Here is a 17,636-nt window from a genome sequence, read left to right on the forward strand (position 1 = left end):
ATTTAGCTCCCTCCTAAAGCAAAACTTCAATGCTGGCTGGTGTTTTTTTTAACCCATGTGTGCTGTTGAGAAGCCATTGAAGGGCTGGCATAGGATAATGCTGATCGGATGATGCCGTAATATCACACACAGCCAATTTGAAATGAGTCTATCCTGCTTTGTCAAAATAACAGAAATGGGAAGATTATGAATGAATTATCTTTTCAACCTGTAAACCCTGGAAATCGACTAGATTAGCCTTCCCCACACTGCTACCCTCCCGATGTCGGACTTCAACCCCAGCCTCATTAGAAGATGACATTTGAAATCTAGCACATCTGGAAAGCACCGAATTGCTGGAGAGCTAGATAGATGGAGGGCTATGAGAAAATGAGCAGCAGTAATTTTTATAGTAACGATAGAGTCAGAAGGAATGAAGGATAAGGATGATTATATTTTCTGAGTTTCGGGTTTTGCGAAGGATTTGGATTTAGATTGTTGTACTGTATTATGTTGGAACTCTGACATTTATGGATGCTTGATTTGGGGATTGTTTAGAATTAATAAGTGAAACCTCTTTTTAAAAAGTAGGATTTGGACATGAAATAGAACCCTTGTGGATTTTGCTTCTGTGTTTATTCAATTTATGCCCACTCCAATTTCCAGATTCTCAAACTGGATATGCGATTAAGTCTTTGGCTTTAGTGATCTCTCCATGACATCACCAGGAATCAAGTTCAACTGAAAAGAGATTTTACTTATACCTCACCTGAAAAATATTTACAATACATGCTACTTAATAGTAAATGCGTATATACATATGGTTGAATCAGAAGTTCATATTTTACAAGATCAAATCATCAAAAGTTTTAAAAAGTCTAATCCATGCCATACTAATAAAATAGTATTGTGCTATTTACTTGCAGTTACAGATAATTTACTTGCAGGATATGGGTGAGTCTTTGGGGCCTGAATGTTTTTTGTAACGTACCTGATTGCAATCCTGTACATAGTAGAAGTAAATCCTATAGATTTCAGTGGTATGTGATTCTTAGAAGCATAGGATCACATAGTAACACTCCCAGTTCAAAGATAGAAAATAGTCCCCTTCGCATATTTCAATATCCAATCATGCTAATGGCTATATTCTAAAGATTGGGGGGTGGGCTACAGTTCCCTACCTCTGTGCTGTACCCTAGACTTTCACCTTGAACTTTGCGGAATGTATTTGCTCATATATAAGCCTGCTGAGATTGTCAACAATTATCATTCTTTTCTCCCATTAGGCTCGGAATCGAAAATGCGGGAGGTTTGCGCTGGTTGCAACACCCCAATCTCAGATCGCTTCCTGCTGCGGGTGAATGAGCGCTCCTGGCATGAGGGCTGTGTGAAGTGTGCTGCTTGCCTCCAACCTCTCTCAGGCACATGCTATTGTCGCAACAGGCAGCTCTACTGTAAGCATGACTATGAAAAGTAAGTGCCGGAAATTTGACTGTCTGAATGATTAGCTTGTATATTTGCCTTTGTAAGAAATTCACCAACTGAGAGAAAAGGCAGGCGGTTTTCAAAGATGATTGTGAAGGGATGTATTTATATACGAATATGTGTGGGTGTGTATCCATCTATCTATCTCTACACATACACACTTACTTAGGAGTGAGTTGGCAGGTTTGCAAGTTGGCTTCAGTTGTCACCAATATCAGAGGAACAAATTTCAATCTACATTAGCAGTAAATAGCCATTTTTTTTTTAAATTTGATTTATATGCCGCCCTTCTCCGAAGACTCAGGGCGGCTTACAATGTGCTCAGCAATAGCCTTCATCCTTTTGTATATTTATACAAAGTCAGCTTATTGCCCCCACAAACTGGGTCCTCATTTCACCTACCTTAGAAAGGATGGAAGGCTGAGTCAACCTTGAGCCTTGGCGAGATTCGAACCCTGCAGTAATTGCAGGCAGCTGGTCTTAAGCAGCTTAATAACAGGGTGCCTTAAACCCTTGTACTACCAAGGCTCTTATGACAAATTTGATGTCATAACAGAATCTTGCAGAGGTTGTGGTGTCATCAGCTGTCATGCATGCAGTTGTAATGTCACAGATGAACAGAGCAGCTTATTGCTGGGCACAGATTGGACAACTAAAAATTGAAGAGGCAAAAACCACTTGGTCCCTTCCGTCACATTTGAATGTTTGTACAATGACATACTGTTGGTGGAAATCTGAGTGATTCTGGCATCTTTTTGACCTGTTATGTATGATATTGTGTTCGTTTTTGTTACAATCTTTTCTTATCAAAGGACGGTCGTTCTCTGAGGGATGAAGACTTCTAATGAATGACTTTAATGCTATGTGAACAGATTGTTGACAGTGTGTTGAAATCCATTCTTCGATAGAATTTCATGAAAGCTGTGTATTAGTTTTTTGGTGGCAAACTAAATCTGAATTCTGCAGAAAACAGAAAAATCCAGTTTTGAGACAAGAATATATTAAGAGTAATAAGAGACATTGCAAGAGTAAGCTTACTATGTGCTAATTTATTCTTCTGTGTTGAAGTTGGATTTGAAGGAACTGTTTGGCATGTGAACAGGACTGCTTAGACAGTTATTGGTAGAATGTAATGTGGAAATCTCAAGTCAGTAATGAAATGCCACTATAGTTGGTATGAAGGCAGCAGTTGTTAAAATATCACAGTTGGTATCTGAGCAGCTAGAGGCTAGAATTAGGAGCAAAAAAATCAGACAAGATATTAAGGGTTTGTTTCCCTGGGAGATAAAAATATCTGAAATTATAAATTATAAAGAAGGTGCAAAAAAAGACCTACATGCATACTGTACATTCTCCTCATGCTGCTCCCTTTCAAGATAAGGACTGAGTTCCCTATATCTTATTAATTTTATTGATTGTTATTGGCTTGAGCGCATGATGCTTGAGAAACATCTTTTCCATAAAAGAAATATTAGGTCCTCTTTTGGAAAATACTCTCCTGGATAAGTGGGAACCATTCTGGGGGTTATCCCAAACCAAACAAATGTTTTTTGGGGGGTTTCTTTCCTCCTTCCTTCCTTCCTTCCTTCCTTCCTTCCTTCCTTCCTTCCTGTCACTCCTACCAACTACTAGACAAATCCCTGCAGTTTTGTTGGCAAGATTTCAGAAATGCTTTGCCATTGCCTCCTTCTTAGGGCTAAGAGAGAGGAGCTGGCCTAAGGTCACCCAGCTGGATTCATGCCTAGAGCTGAACTAGAACTCAACAGTTTTCCAGTTTCTAGTCTGATACCTTAACCACTACATTAAACTGGCTCTGCAATTCTTTGCTAATTACTAAATACGTGGATTAGGTTTGAGTACATAGTTTAGATCAGTGCTTCCCAATCTTTTTCCTTCATTACCCAGAGCTGCTTATCAGAGAGTCCTTTTTACCAGTGGTGAAATCCTCCGCAGGTTGCCACCGGTTCACTGTCCACGCATGCACACTGCGCACCAAATGCACGCTGTGCGTGCATGCACAGTATATGCCAAATGCGCACTTTGCATGAAAAAGGGAGCTGTTTGAAGGTAAGTAGAACAGCGAGGGGGGGGAACAGCTGTGCCATGTGATTTAGTTTCGCTAGAAAGCAGGATTTCCTGCTTTCTAGTGAATATAAATTGCGCGGCACAGCTGATCATTGGAAATACCGGTTTGGATGAACCAGTAGCTTTTCTTACTACCAATTTGCCCAAACCGGTGTGAACCGTAGCATTTCATCCCTGCTTTTACCCAATGTAAGTACAACTCTTTAAGTCAGTTTAAATACCCCTGTTGTGATTGGGTAATAGGTTAATGCGTCATTACCTAATGAAAAACTGCTTTTACCCAAGTTGGAGTAAATATGTCCATGTTTGGGAAACACTGGTTCAGAGGATTTTTTTTTTTCAATTGCAATTGTGCTGATAATAGAAAATATGTCTACATAGTTGAAAGGCTTTTAAAACTTGTGTGAGGCAATCTATTTGATCTCATAACAATAGAAATATTACATTGTTGACCTACCTTTGAATCACAACCAACATCATTTTGTGAATGAGAAAAAATTGTTTCACATTTTATTATGTTTTCCTAATACTAATTTAACTAGATTCTTTGCCTCAGATTCCCAACAACTTCACACTTATTTTAAAATTCAACTTTCTTTTCACTCAACTAAAACAACTTACTATATCCCTGACATGAATTCCTCAGGCTTTTGTCTCCTTTCCAGAAAAAAAATGTCCAGTGGTGTCTGTGTGTGCCTACATTACATTTACTCCGTAATTTGCATTAGAAAAGTAAAGATGAAAAGGGAAGTTTAACCTTTTCCCTACCAGTAACTTCCCATTTTTCACAAATCACCCTCACCTCCAGCTGCTTTTAATTTTGCCAATATCTCAGACTTATGTCTACCTTGCAAACATGACTCTAAATACCTGAACTAATAAAGGAAACAAAAATTAAGTGGATGGCATTGAAGTTCCTTTTATGCCCATGCAAATCTTTTCCTTCTGAAAGTAATAAATAGGCAGGAAGAAAATAATAATTATTTTTATTTATATGCTGTCCAGCTCCCAGTTAGAAAAAACAAACAAACCTCTAGCTGCTTTATTACAGCCAATTGCAGAGGACTATACAAGTTTACTCCTGGTATAGCAATGTATGCAAAATGTGTGCTTTTATCATTTTTCATGCCCTCTCCGTTCTTTGGTGATATTAAATGCCAAGTTTCTCTATTCAGGTCAAAAGAAAGAGAGAGAGAGTACAAAGAAGATGTGACTTCTTTTGTAATAGCCACCCTGCTTAAAGTGGTGTTAACTTATGAAATTCTGAAGTAGAATAAATGAGTCTAGACTCTAGAGTAATCCAAGATTACACTATTTAGAATAAAAATGATCTGATTATCAGCATTCTTTGTAAAATCTAATTCTGAATATTCTCAGAACATATATTGTGGTTAAACGTTGCTCAGCTGTTGTGTTCAGTATATTGTAATTAACTGATCATGATATTTGACATTTCATGATAGTTAATAGTGTTGGATTATTTAATAAGTAATATATAAAAGATGAGCAGGCTGAACTATAAGGCAGAGTTAAACATGTCATCAATTTGGAATCTTTGGGCTCCCCTAGAAGACCTAACTCCAGTCCCCTCTGGATTCTGTTTATCCTTATCTAGTACCAATTTAGCATTGACCATTAGTTAACCAGTTTTTTGTGTACAGGTAGCAATAATAAACTCTCTAGTGTTCTGAACTCAGTGAGCATTCCTGGTTCTTTGCACCTGATATAATAGTGGTGATTAGCAGCTCAATGTACTTATTAGTTGCCATGAAATCCCATGTAACAATGACATATAATGGCAACTAATGTTTAATAGGATTTCATAGGGAATATGCAATAATATTAACTCTTGATTGATGTCAGCCAAACCATGCTGGACATCATCAGAGCTAAAGTTTATTAACTGTCTATTTTGTGATGAAGCTGTACATTCTATATGCACACGAAGTTTTTTTTAATTTAAAAAGTTATCACTCAAAAGTTGTGTATGGAAGTCAGGCGTTTCCATACATATCAAATATTTGCAAATATTCATTTTAATTTTGACTCAGATCTTTATTGTTAGATATGGGAACTTTGCATGTCCCGTATCTAAATTTATTTTCTACCAACTGTTCCATGTTGGTTTTCATTAACAGTGCTAGCAGTTTGTCCAGTGATATTGTTAATTGACTTGCTTTATCGGTAAATAAATGTATCAATTTATCTGTGCAGTGGATAAAAAGAAATTCATGTAAACGGTACAATTTAGAGAAGAGTGCAGAAAAAGTATTGAAAGTAATATAAAATATGTATGCTTGAAATTATTAAACATCTTAAAGATCAGTTGTGTTAAGATTTCCATTGACTAGATGCAAAGTGTTGGTGTCCTACCTGCAAAACCAGATTAAAATAAAAATAAATAATGCAGAATAAGTGCCTATTAATGGATACTTCTATGTCAATTGATGTGAAGATTGCAAAATCCAGCTTTTAAAATCAGTTTTAAAATCTAATATTTTAAAAAAAATTCTAAGTGGGTCAAATAATTATTTTCTTGGTGCATTTTTCAGAAATCGGTTATGAGTACATGCATGAAATAACTTTCAAGGGCATAGAAGGAAACTCATTTTTCTGAATACAGAAAGCCAATATCAGGATATACACGTATCATTGGGAAAGCCCTTGCAGTTCCTTTTTTCTTTATCATATCCATTCCTGCATAGATTTACTGTATTCTGTTGTTACCTATTGGCCTTACTCCCTTGGTCCTCTAGGAATCAAATCCACTTTTTCATTAAATCCTTAATACATACTCACAGAAACAGTTGTGCAATTAAGCATTATTAGTGTCTGTATTTTATGGTCTTTCAGGGAATCCCCTTCAACTTAGCATGTCAACCTGGATTTTCTCTCTTCAGGTGACATTGTGACTTGTTTCGTTTTGCGTACTTTAAAATTATGTTAATCCGAGCCAGCTGCCTTTGGAGGCTTTCCTGCTGAGGATAGCCCTGGATGTTTGCCCTGAACATTTGGTGCACCCTCCTTGAACCCAAAGAATGCCAAGTGTGTAAGTTTCTTCTTCTTGCCCATCCCTTCACTCCCCTCCTTTTCCTGTCATCCTATCAACACTGTTGAGACTAAGCTTGTGTTGCATGCTCCTAAGGGCAAGGACCTTCCTTCTTTGTTTATTGTCTAGAAAAACTGCCCTGGTTGAGAATGATTAAATAAAATTTCCTCCCTCGGTCCTCGCACAGTCCTTTGCCAGCCAGTGAGAAGGGTCAAACCGTATCGTAGATGTTTTTGAAAACATCCCTCCACTTTCTCAAATGCATTATTATGGGCTCTTAATAGAGGCCTTTTAGGTTGCAACTTCAAAAAACCAATGGGCTGAAGGGAGCATTGGGCAATGGGCTGAAGTGTTGTATTTCCTTCAACACTTTGCAGTGATAAGCTGGAAAAGAGCCTGCAGTAATTGCTCACCCTGAACATGCTTTGAAATGATTAACCAACACTCCAGATCCATTATATTCTGTTGCTGAGCCTGAAAGTACAAGGATGGAGGAGAAGAGGTGGGAGGTTGCTATCTCCCAACATCAAGAGCTTTGATCGTCGAGCTTCACGCTCAATGGGATTACATTGACTGCAGAGGTTACATACGTTCAGGACTGTACCTTGGGGCTTCAGCACCAGCTTCAGAATATGTTCCACAAGGCATGTTGTTATCTGTCTGCTCTAACAGTCAGGCCCTATTCACAAACCAGCAAGAGATTTATCTAACTGTCTCCAAATTTCAGAGAGCATTAACTCTAGCACATTGTCATAGCAGTTCTGGAGGACCGATACAAAAAAGGTCCCATATGAGCTGAGATTGTGCCTCTTGTGAATAAGGGGCCATTGAAACCACAGCTCATGTACAGTTATATTGTACCTTCTATAAGGATTCATGGACTCATTTTATAGTTCCTCCATGGACAACTGTTACCATCAGATCGGTATGATGCAGTCTCTTTCAACACAGCTAAATTCTGCTTTACCGCTTGTAAAATTAGGCAGATTTTGGTCACCCTTCAATGATCCCCCTGTTAATTGTAATACACAATCATGCCTTGTTCTGTTTTACTTGAATGTTTTAATTTTTAATTCTAGTCTGTGACCGTAATAAAAGATTGAATTGAGCATCTTTAGTTCTCATTGAAATCAGCTTAAAAGTTGTTACCATTTATCAATCATGCCACTGACTCATCTTGCCCAGTAGGTCATTGACTGACATATGGAGTTCCCCTAACCAACTTGCTCAGATTGAAGAAGCTACTTGGATAAGCAGCAAAATGTTTCAAACCAAATGGAAATAAAAGCCCAGTTGCCATAACTCAAGTTCCAGATAACTCTACCTGGATGACTGAGAATCTTCAGCAATTGGCCCAGATGATCTTCAAAATGTAATGCTGGGCTAACTCCTAATGCTCCCAGGAGACAACAAGAAATGAATCATAGAATCATTAAAGAATCATAAAGCTGAAAAGGACCTTCTAGTTCAGCCATACATACTGTACACATATGTCTTCACACTATTCCAGATAAATGGTTGTCCAACATTTGCTTGAAAACCTGTAACAAGGGAGCACCCATAACAGGAAATTCCCCCTGATTTCCAGTTTAAATGTCTGTTTGTAAATTTTCCGCCTACTAATTCTTATCCTGCTTTCAAGCACTGGAAAAAATCTGCACCTTCTTCCTTGTGTTAGCTTTTCAAGTACTGGAAGGCTGCTCTCATGTCTCCCCTAAGCTTCCTCTTCTTTAAGCTAAACATACATAGTTCCTTGAGACATCACCCTGCCAACAAAAGTGCGTATAGTCAAGGCTATGGTTTTCCCAGTTGCAATGTATGGCTGTGAAAGTTGGACCATAAGAAAGGCTGAGCGCTGAAGAATTGAGGCCTTTGGTGTTAGAGAAGACTCCTGCGAGTCTCTTGGACCGCAAGGCAAACTAACAAGTCAGTCCTAGAGGAGATCAACCCTGACTGCTCTTTAGAAGGCCAGATCCTGAAGATGAAACTCAAATATTTTGGCCACCTAATGAGAAGGAAGGACTCACTGGAGAAGCGCCTAATGCTGGGAAAGATTGAGGGCAAAAGAGGAAGGGGATGATAGAGAATGAGGTGGCTGGATGGAGTCTCTGAAGCAGTCGGCGTGAGCTTAAATGGACTCCAGAGGATGGTAGAGGACAGGAAGGCCTGGAGGCACGTTGTCCATGGGGTCGCGATGGGTCGGATATGACTTCGCAACTAACTACAACAACATAGTTCCTTTAACTATTCTTCTTAGGAAGACTCTCCAATATTCTCTCCAATACTCTGACCATCTTTGTCACTCTTCTTTGCATTTCTTTGAATGCTTCTGCATGCTTCTGATATAGTGACAATCACAACTAGATAAAGTGTTGCAGTCTGACCAATGCAGCACAGAGCAGAACAATCACATGCCAGAATCACATCATCATCTTGGGTTGCTCTGTTGATGCAACCCAAGATTGATTGGGGTTTTTTTGGAAGCTGTAGCACATTTTATATTTAATCTATATTCTACGGACATTTGGATTCTTCTTACAAGTATTGCTCCTAATGCAGAGATTGTCTATGTATTTCATTTCCCTTATCTAAATTCTTGCCACTGAAGTGCACTTCTGCACATTTGATGAGCATTCCTTCTACCTAGGCCATTTCTGAAAATGTTGGAGCATTGAGCTCTTATGAATTGCACCTCTCTATGAGGACTCTAACCCCAATCCTTTCAAATGTAAAGCAATACAGTTTTGTCTCAGTCTGCCACTGATAGTTTTGAAGTTGTAGAGGTGATGAAGTGGAGTGGGGGCCATCAATACTCAATAGTAATACTGTGATCCAGAATCCTGTGTATCCTTTAGCAAAATGATAAAAATGAGGAGAGAAAACGTGGGGTCAATAGAGCAGAAGCAGGGGTCTATCTGAAAGTAGAAAATACCTGCAAAAGCTGCATCAGTCTTAAGAGTGTCCACACAGAAATAAGTCCAGTTTCTCCCACTAGACTTTCCCCCAGGTAAGTACACATATAGGATTATAGACTGGGGGAAGGATGCTGCATAGTGTAGCCCAGCTTTCTGATTATATCAAAGGCTGGTAGCCTTAGAAGAGACTTTAGGTTAGCTCAGGGGTCTGCAACCTTAAACACTCAAAGAGCCATTTGGACCAGTTTCCCACAGAAAAGAAAACACCGGGAGCCACAAAACCCTTCCTGTGCCTGACTATTTCTTGAGTGGCCACAAAACTAGCATATTTAGTTGAAGTAAATGTTCTGTTTTCTTCTGAAACTTTTCTTTTCTTGGATTTATCCATGGTTGGCCTACCGGGGGTTGAAAAACTCAATAAATTGCGTGCCGGCGGGTGTCGCACATTAGCGGTTGTGACACATATTTTGAGTGACAGGGAGCCACAGCAGAGGGGTGAAAGAGCCACATGCGGCTCCAGAGCCGCAGGTTACTGACCCCTGGGTTAGCCTCATCCAACTCTGAATTAGGAATGTTGATATGGCCCTGAAGTTAGGAACATTGATATGGCTCTGAAACAACTTTTTCTCCAGCCTACCTTATTTCAGATAAATTGAACTACTCCTCAGGCAACATAACTAATGTTAGATTCACTCTTAAGAAGGGTATGCTGTATATATACACCACATCTTCAAAATGTTAATGAAATAATGTAGAGCTGCACATAGATTTTAAAAATGTTGATGCCGTACGCTTTAAATGGAGATAAAGATATTTCATCCTAGTGAAGATGTGATTCCCTGCTCAATCGGTTACCTAACTTGATGATTGACGATGGGCAACTTTAAAGCTCCTTATTCTCTTAAGGTGGTTTATTATAATTATCTTGCTTTTTACTGAACTCTGCATGGCCAAGTTAATGATAGAACAGGCTTGACATGGTTATGACTGAAGGGAGAATGTGGAGAAAAAGAAGCACAACCACTCTAAAAACAACAGTTATCTTGAAAAGATGTTTCACTGATCCTGGCTTCTCCCATCAGAATTAATATTATAAGGGGACTGCAAGTGAAATTCTGGATTTATGTAGCCCTTCGGCTACATTTATGCAGAGCTCAAAGCTGTAACACTGTTAGTTAACAATACAGGAAGTCCTCGACTTAGGACCACAACAGAGCCCAAAATTTATGTTGCTAAGCGAGACATTTGTTAAGTGAGTTTTGCTCCGTTTCACAACCCTTCTTGACACAAGTTGTTAAGCGAATCACTGCAGCTGTTCAATTAGTAACATGCTTGTGAAGGGAATCTGGTTTCCCAGTTGACTTTGCTCATCAGAAGGTCATAAATGTGATCACAGGACCCCAGGACACTGCAAATATCATAAATACAAGTAGTCCTCGACTTACAACAGTTCATTTAGTGACCGTTCACTGTTACAGCAGCACTAAAAAATGTGACGTATTACCGTTTTTCACAGTTACAACCTTTGCAGCCTCCCCATGGTCACAGGATCAAAAGTCAGACCCTTGGCAACAGGTTCATATTTATGACGGTTGCAGTGTCCCAGGGTCATGTGATCCCCTTTTGTGACCTTCTGACAAGCAAAGTCAATGGGGAAGCCTGATTCACTTAACAACCGGGTTACTAACTTATCATCTGCAATGATTCATTTAACAGCTGTAGCAAGAAAGGCTGTAAAATGGGGCAAAACTCACTTAAAAAATGTCTCACTTAACAACAGAAATTTCAGGCTCAATTGTGGTCATAAGTCGAGGATCACCTGTATGATGCTGCAAATCCCCATGGTCATGTGATCAAAGTGAGTGTGAAAAATGGTCGTAAGTCACTTTTTTCAGTGCTGTTGTAACTTTGAATGGTCACTAAATAAATTGCTGTAAGTTGAGAATTACCTGTACTGAAACTAATTTGTCTTCTAATAATTAGAATACAGAACTAAGGTATATAGAGACCAGGGGTGAAATGCTCCCGGTTCGGACCGGCTCGGGCGAGTAGGTAATAATGGCGGCGGGCAGTTCGGAGAACCGGTAGCAAAAATCCCTGCCCCCGCCCCCCATGCCCAGCTGAGCCGCGGAGCCTTTTTTTCCTTTTAAATGGTTCTGACGAGCCAAGCTCTGCCTGCTAATCAGGCAACTCAGCTTGGATCGCCAGAGCCATGTAAAAGAAAAAAAGTTTCTTCCCCCCCCCCCACCCCCCCTCCCCAGCCTCCAGCTTGCTTACCTTACTTAGCTGCTGGTCGCAACGCTGTAATACCTGCAATCCATTGCGTCAGCAAGCAACTGAATCTCCCTGCCTGCAATCAAGCTCATCGGTGAACAGCTCTATCTGCAACTTTAAGACTTGTGGACTTCAACTCCCAGCAAAGCTGGCTGAGGAATTCTGGGAGTTGAAGTCCACAAGTCTTAAAGTTGCCAAAGTTGGAGACCCCTGTTCTATTGGGTAAGTTTTTTTCCCCTTTGGGAGCTTTAAAAAAAATAGTTAATTGGGGTCTTTTTTAGTTGTTCTTTTTTTAGACCCAGCCATTTAAAGTTTAGGACGTTTTAAATTTAGCTGCTTTTATATAAAAATAAAAATAAATTAAAATAAAATAATATTTGTGCAGCTTTCTGAGATTTAGTGTGTTTCTCTAGTGTTTCACTCTAACTACACAAACACACAAAATCTCACAAAGCTGTATGTGGAATTTTGTGTGTGTAAAGTGTGAAAGTTGGTTTTTTGGGCTTTTTGTGGCTGTGTGAGAGGTTCCTGCTTGTTGCAGGGGCCATTTTGGGTCTAGCACAGCTGCTTTTACATTGTGGGTGAGCCAGTTGTGTTGTGTTGTGTTGTCTGTGTGTAAAGTGTGAAAGTTGTTTTTTGGGGCTTTTTGTGGCTGTGTGAGATTCTTGTTTGTTGCGGGGCCATTTTGGGTCAAGCACAGCTGCTTTTACATTGTGGGTGAGCCAGTTGTGTTGTGTTGTGTTTTGTAGGTTAAAAAAGGGCAAAGAAGTGACATTGACTTGGCCACGCCCACCCTGTCACCTTACCACCAAACCCTGCCCACTAATTAAGCCCCGCCCACAGAACCGGTAGCAAAAAATTTTAGATTTCACCCCTGATAGAGACCTATTCTAGATATAAGACCCTGTTCAGCCAATAGGTTTTTGGGGGGGGGGGTCAATGTATCTGTTGTGACCCAGGCCCAAGTAGGTATTATCAGAAGCAAACAGTTCGAAACAAACAGACTTTATTAGAACAGCTGGGAATTAACTCATTCTCAGCGTCATCCAAACTAATTCAAAACAAATTCTTCATAACACAATTCTTCAGCCTTATCACCAACCTTGGTCTAATTAGGCAACCTGCCAAAGGCTTTTCTTGGCAAAAGTTCAGAAGCAGAAGACACCGACAAGAAATAAATGCAACAAGACAAGAACAAGTCTATCAACGTTGTTTTCCGACAAAGAGCCCAAGAGCCGTTGCTGATCTTTTAAGCCTTATGGGAGGGGCCAATCATCTCTTGGCCCTACTCCCAAGTTGTCCTCTTTGCTTTAGCTGCTCTTGCCTTCTGGCAGCTCTTCTCATGCGTGCACTAGGAACAGGCTCCTCCTGTTCCTCTGCCTCTCTACTGTCAGCCTCCGGAGGCTCCGGAGTCCGCACATCACTCCCAGATGGCCCTGGCCCCATCTCTGCCTCTGAAGCAGAGCCCTCATCCGGGCCTTCTCCAGCCTCCAGGACTGGCCCATGTTCTTCCTCAGCCTCCTCACTGTCCGACTCCGCTGCCAGCTCCGCAGGTTGCTGGCTGATCACAACAGTATCCTTACCTTGACCCAGGATTAAGCAACATGGTTCTCTCCAGATATTTTGAAAAATAATTCCCATAACATATAATCAGTCATAGCTGATAGTGGTTGGGTTTATTGTCTAGAACACCTGACTACAGGTTGCCTATGTCACCTAATTTTATTGCCAGGCTTGCTATGAGAAAAACATTAGACTTTTTGCTGTTTTGAGTTTTTCGGACAAAGGGTGGGATGTACATATATTTAATAAATAATACAAGCCTTGCATACCAGCCATGAATGGGCATGGCAGGAGTTCAAAACTCTTGGCTATTTATTGGGGTTTTTTTTTAATCCATGTCTTACTCTTTGAAGGCATAATCTTCCCATGATCTTAAACACAAAACATTAATTAAAATCAGATTAAATATAAGCTATTTTAAATAAAAAAAATAAATTAGAGACAATAAAAATTTCACGATGCCATTAAGCAACAAGGAGAGAGAGAACAGGAGGATTTTTAAAACCTGTTAAGAAGCAGCCACAAGAGAAATTAGTCATTTTATCTCTCAGAAAGGAATTCATAGGTTAGAGGCCAATACTGAGAAATCTCTCCGTTGGTCTGTCCATTTTACCTGATTTTGAGCCATAGTTACTCTGACAATTACTTGAAAATGTGAATAGGCTCTTTTAATTTTCAGCACATTGAACAGTAAATAGCATTAGTACTGAATCTGGACTGGGGTTAAATCTATCTCATGAACCCCTAAAACAGAATGATGTGCGAAGCTGCCATCCATCTCCAAAGCATGAGATGTTGTTTTGAAAGGAGAGATGGAGGGCCCTCCATTGGCAAAAGGCCTGATGAGAAAGGAAATGCAGAGACAGCACACCGGTCTTCTGAGAAGTTTTAGGGAAAACATTGGACATTACTCAGGAGAGTTCTCTGACTCTTGGCAGGCTCCTTGAACAGTTCTCTTTTAACTGTCCAGGCTTATCTTCCTTTTCAGAAGAGAGAGCACAGCCTCCTCCTGAGGAATGATGCAAAGCTTTGGCAGCAGATCGGGGCTGGGGTAATAAAAATACCAGCATTTGCCCACTTCCTACAGATGCATAGCCAGAGGTCACAAGAGAGAAAGATGTAAAAAGACACAAAAAGGGCTTTCGTTACCTCTGCATTCAAGAGAGCTTTGCGGGAAAGAACCTGGGCATTTTAATACAACATAAATCGAAGACAGGTTAGCAATGGTGACGAAAGAAAAGGCAGAGGGTGTCATGGAACAGATTCAAATCCTGGACTGATGTTAGGATTGTAGATTTGAAGAAAGATCAAGAGATACTAGATGGGGAGGTTGCTAGAGAGGATTCTGAAGGCATCAAGGGCTACGTTTTAGTTGAGCCCTGTCACAGATTTGGCACAGTCAATCCCTTTAGAATCCATGGATATCCAACAGTAGGTCCCAGATATGCAATGTGATTCTTTCTTTCCCATATTTACATGCTGATTCAAGCAGAATAGAACTGGAAGGGACTTTGGAGGTCTTGTAGTCCAGCTTTCCAGGCTCTTCTTAAAAACCTCCAGTGATGAAGCACCCACAACATCTGAAGCTGTTCCATTGGTTAATTGTCCTTGCTGTTAATACCAGGTTGCTTCTCTCCTTGATTAGTTTCCATCCATTGTTTCTTGTCCTGCCCTCTGGTGCTTTGGAAAATAAGTTGACCCCCCCCCCTTCACAAGGGCCATCTTTAATGTATTCAGATGAATCAATTTTGGTTTGCTGAAACTGTTTGGACTATAAAACAGATCATACTGAATGAGGCAAATGCCAGTATCATGGCCCTATATCTCCTGGAAAAGAAAATATTGTCAAGATTTTAGAGAACTTGAAAGATAGAGGGGATGCAATCAAGACAGGCTGTCTATTGAATTCTAAATGTCTATGGAGATTGTCAGTCATCCAGGGCCTGGTTGTCCCAAAGGTGCTTTTTCAAGAGGCAACTGGACTTTCTGATTTTTCTTTGAAGACGTTTTGCTTCTCATCCGAAAAGCTTCTTGGATGAAAAGCAAAATATCTTCAAAGAAAAACCAGGAAGTCCAAGTTGCCTCTTGAAAAAGCACCTTTGGGACTGTTGAATTCTACCACAGAAGCCATTTTACACCACCTCCCCCCTGTAAACATATCTGAATTCAAGACTTCACTAAAATGGGCTGGTGTGGTAGTCACTTTGTATTAATTAACAGATGTCTTTTATTATATTTTCTGGGGACTTCCTCAGTTCCCCGATGCAAATCCATCTATTCTTATTAGACACCGCAGGCCATCTCTGCTGGCCATCAAAGGGTTTCTTGATGATGGTCCTCCATGTGGTGAGTCTAATGCTTAGATGTTCATTTCCTAAAGGATGGAAATCTCCCCAGTTAGATTCCAGGGAGGCAAGCAGTGCATAGTTTGGACTTTAGTGATCTGTGCCCTTGTGAACTCTGCCTGAAAAGATAAATTTCTCAGTGCTCTCCCAAGGGAACCGTATCATTTAAGTAAATAAAATAGGAGAAGATGTCTCATCCCACTAGATGCAAAATAAATGAATGAAACAAACTAGGTTTGCCTATCCAAACATAAAACCCGACTTAGTCTCTTACAAGTGAACAGATAATCAGTTTTCATCAAACTCAGTGCCATTAAGTGGTTTAATTTTCTCCCAGCCTGAGGGTCATGGCAGAGTATAGGGGACCATTCAGAAGAAGACCTGCAGCACTGTTAGCATTTCCCCCTTCCCAATTTCTGCCTCTGGGTCTTTCCCACATCAGCTTTTTGGGGTGGTGTAAAAGAAGCAGCCTCAGCCATTGGAAGAGAGGCAGGAGAGGAAAATCCTCTTATGAAATTGGCACTACTTTTTCTGATTTTCAAGAAAAACCATCTGAGGAATTGCCTACTTCCTAAGATGCTGTCCTAGCAGCTGTAAAATCACAGTATAGCATAAAATCTGGAATTGAAAAAAAAAAGAATATAAAAATAGCACTCCAGTTGGTAAATATATAATAATTGTTGCCAGAGGCCTGAACATACGCTAAAGCATTACCCCAAAAATTGACTATGAGAATGAGAGAGCAGATAGCCTCCATGCCAGTGGTGAAATGTAAAATTTGTTACTACCAGTTCTGTGGGCGTGGCTTGGGGGCTTAATGTGACTGGGTGGGCATGGCCAACTTTTTTTTTTAACTTTTAAAAGCATTTTTTCTACAACCTTAAGCGGTTGCAGAAAACAATGTTTTTAAAAGCCTCTGGTGATCAGGCAACTCAGCTGGGATTGCCAGAGGCTTTTAAAGGCTTATTTTTCCCCTACAACCTCTTCAGCCGAAGAGTTTGCAAAAAAAAAATGCTTTTAAAAGCCTCTGACGATCCCAGCTGAGCTGTGCGATCCTCAGAAGCTTTTTTTTTTTACTTTTAAAAGCATTTTTTCGGCCGAAGAGGTGTAGAAAAAATGCTTTTAAAAGTTTTTAAAAAAAGCCTCTGATGATCTCGCGGCTCAGCTGGGCATGTGGGGGGGGCAGGGCCATGTAAATTGGTGGACAACACTATGAGACACAGAAGCAAATTCCACAGGTTAATGAAGCATAAGTAATTTTTTCTGTCCTGTCTCCTACATCCACCTTTACTGGAAGAGCCTGTATTTTTGTACTATGAAAGCAGGGGCAGGGAAAAAAAACACCCACACATACACCCACACCCACACACCTCCCCCCTCCCCCTCCCCCCTCTCTCTGCCCTCCCCTTGCACTCTCTTATTTTTTTCCACATTATGTATTATACTGAACTGTGTTTATGATTATAGATTAAATAACAAAAACCATGCAAGTTCCAAGAAATAGCAAGCAAAGGATAAAGAAAATGGAAATGAAGTAAAACAAGTTAAAATGAAGGAAGATATATAGCACAGTGATACAGCATAGAGATCCGTTGATCATGGTAAAAGAATATGGCTAATTAAATTATTTTTTTTTAAATAATTTGTTGGTTTCACCAGTATGAAAGAATATGAAGGGTTACTGGACTGTGCAAGAACAAATAACATACCGCCTCTTATTTTGTGATTGAGCTGGACATACATTGTTTTGGTAAAAGAAAGTGGAGATATCTGCTTAGTCTTCATATATGATTTAGGAAACATAAACGGCTGCAACAAAGGTTCTAAATTGTTCTGGACTAATAGAAACAGTAATTACACAAAACCTGGCTACTTTTCTGGATATTTCAGAATCCATATCAGCCAAGAGAAATCTGTTTCTCAACAGATCAAGCAGCTTAA

General features: G+C 40.0%; 1 protein-coding gene across 1 annotated transcript in view; it reads left to right on the plus strand.

The window, feature by feature from the left end:
- The window catches only part of LOC139310798 (LIM homeobox transcription factor 1-alpha-like), a 90,864-nt gene that overhangs the window by 12,347 nt on the left and 60,881 nt on the right, over positions 1-17,636 (plus strand). Inside the window, exon 2 of the mRNA XM_070935028.1 lies at positions 1,266-1,452. Within this exon, the coding sequence (XP_070791129.1) occupies positions 1,266-1,452 (187 nt within the window). The remainder of the gene's footprint in view (positions 1-1,265; positions 1,453-17,636) is intronic.

Source organism: Pituophis catenifer, unplaced genomic scaffold (genome assembly GCF_029215685.1).
Source record: "Pituophis catenifer annectens isolate HBS135680 unplaced genomic scaffold, rPitCat1.0.hap2 SCAF_2, whole genome shotgun sequence".
NCBI classification, from domain to species: Eukaryota; Metazoa; Chordata; class Lepidosauria; order Squamata; family Colubridae; genus Pituophis; species Pituophis catenifer.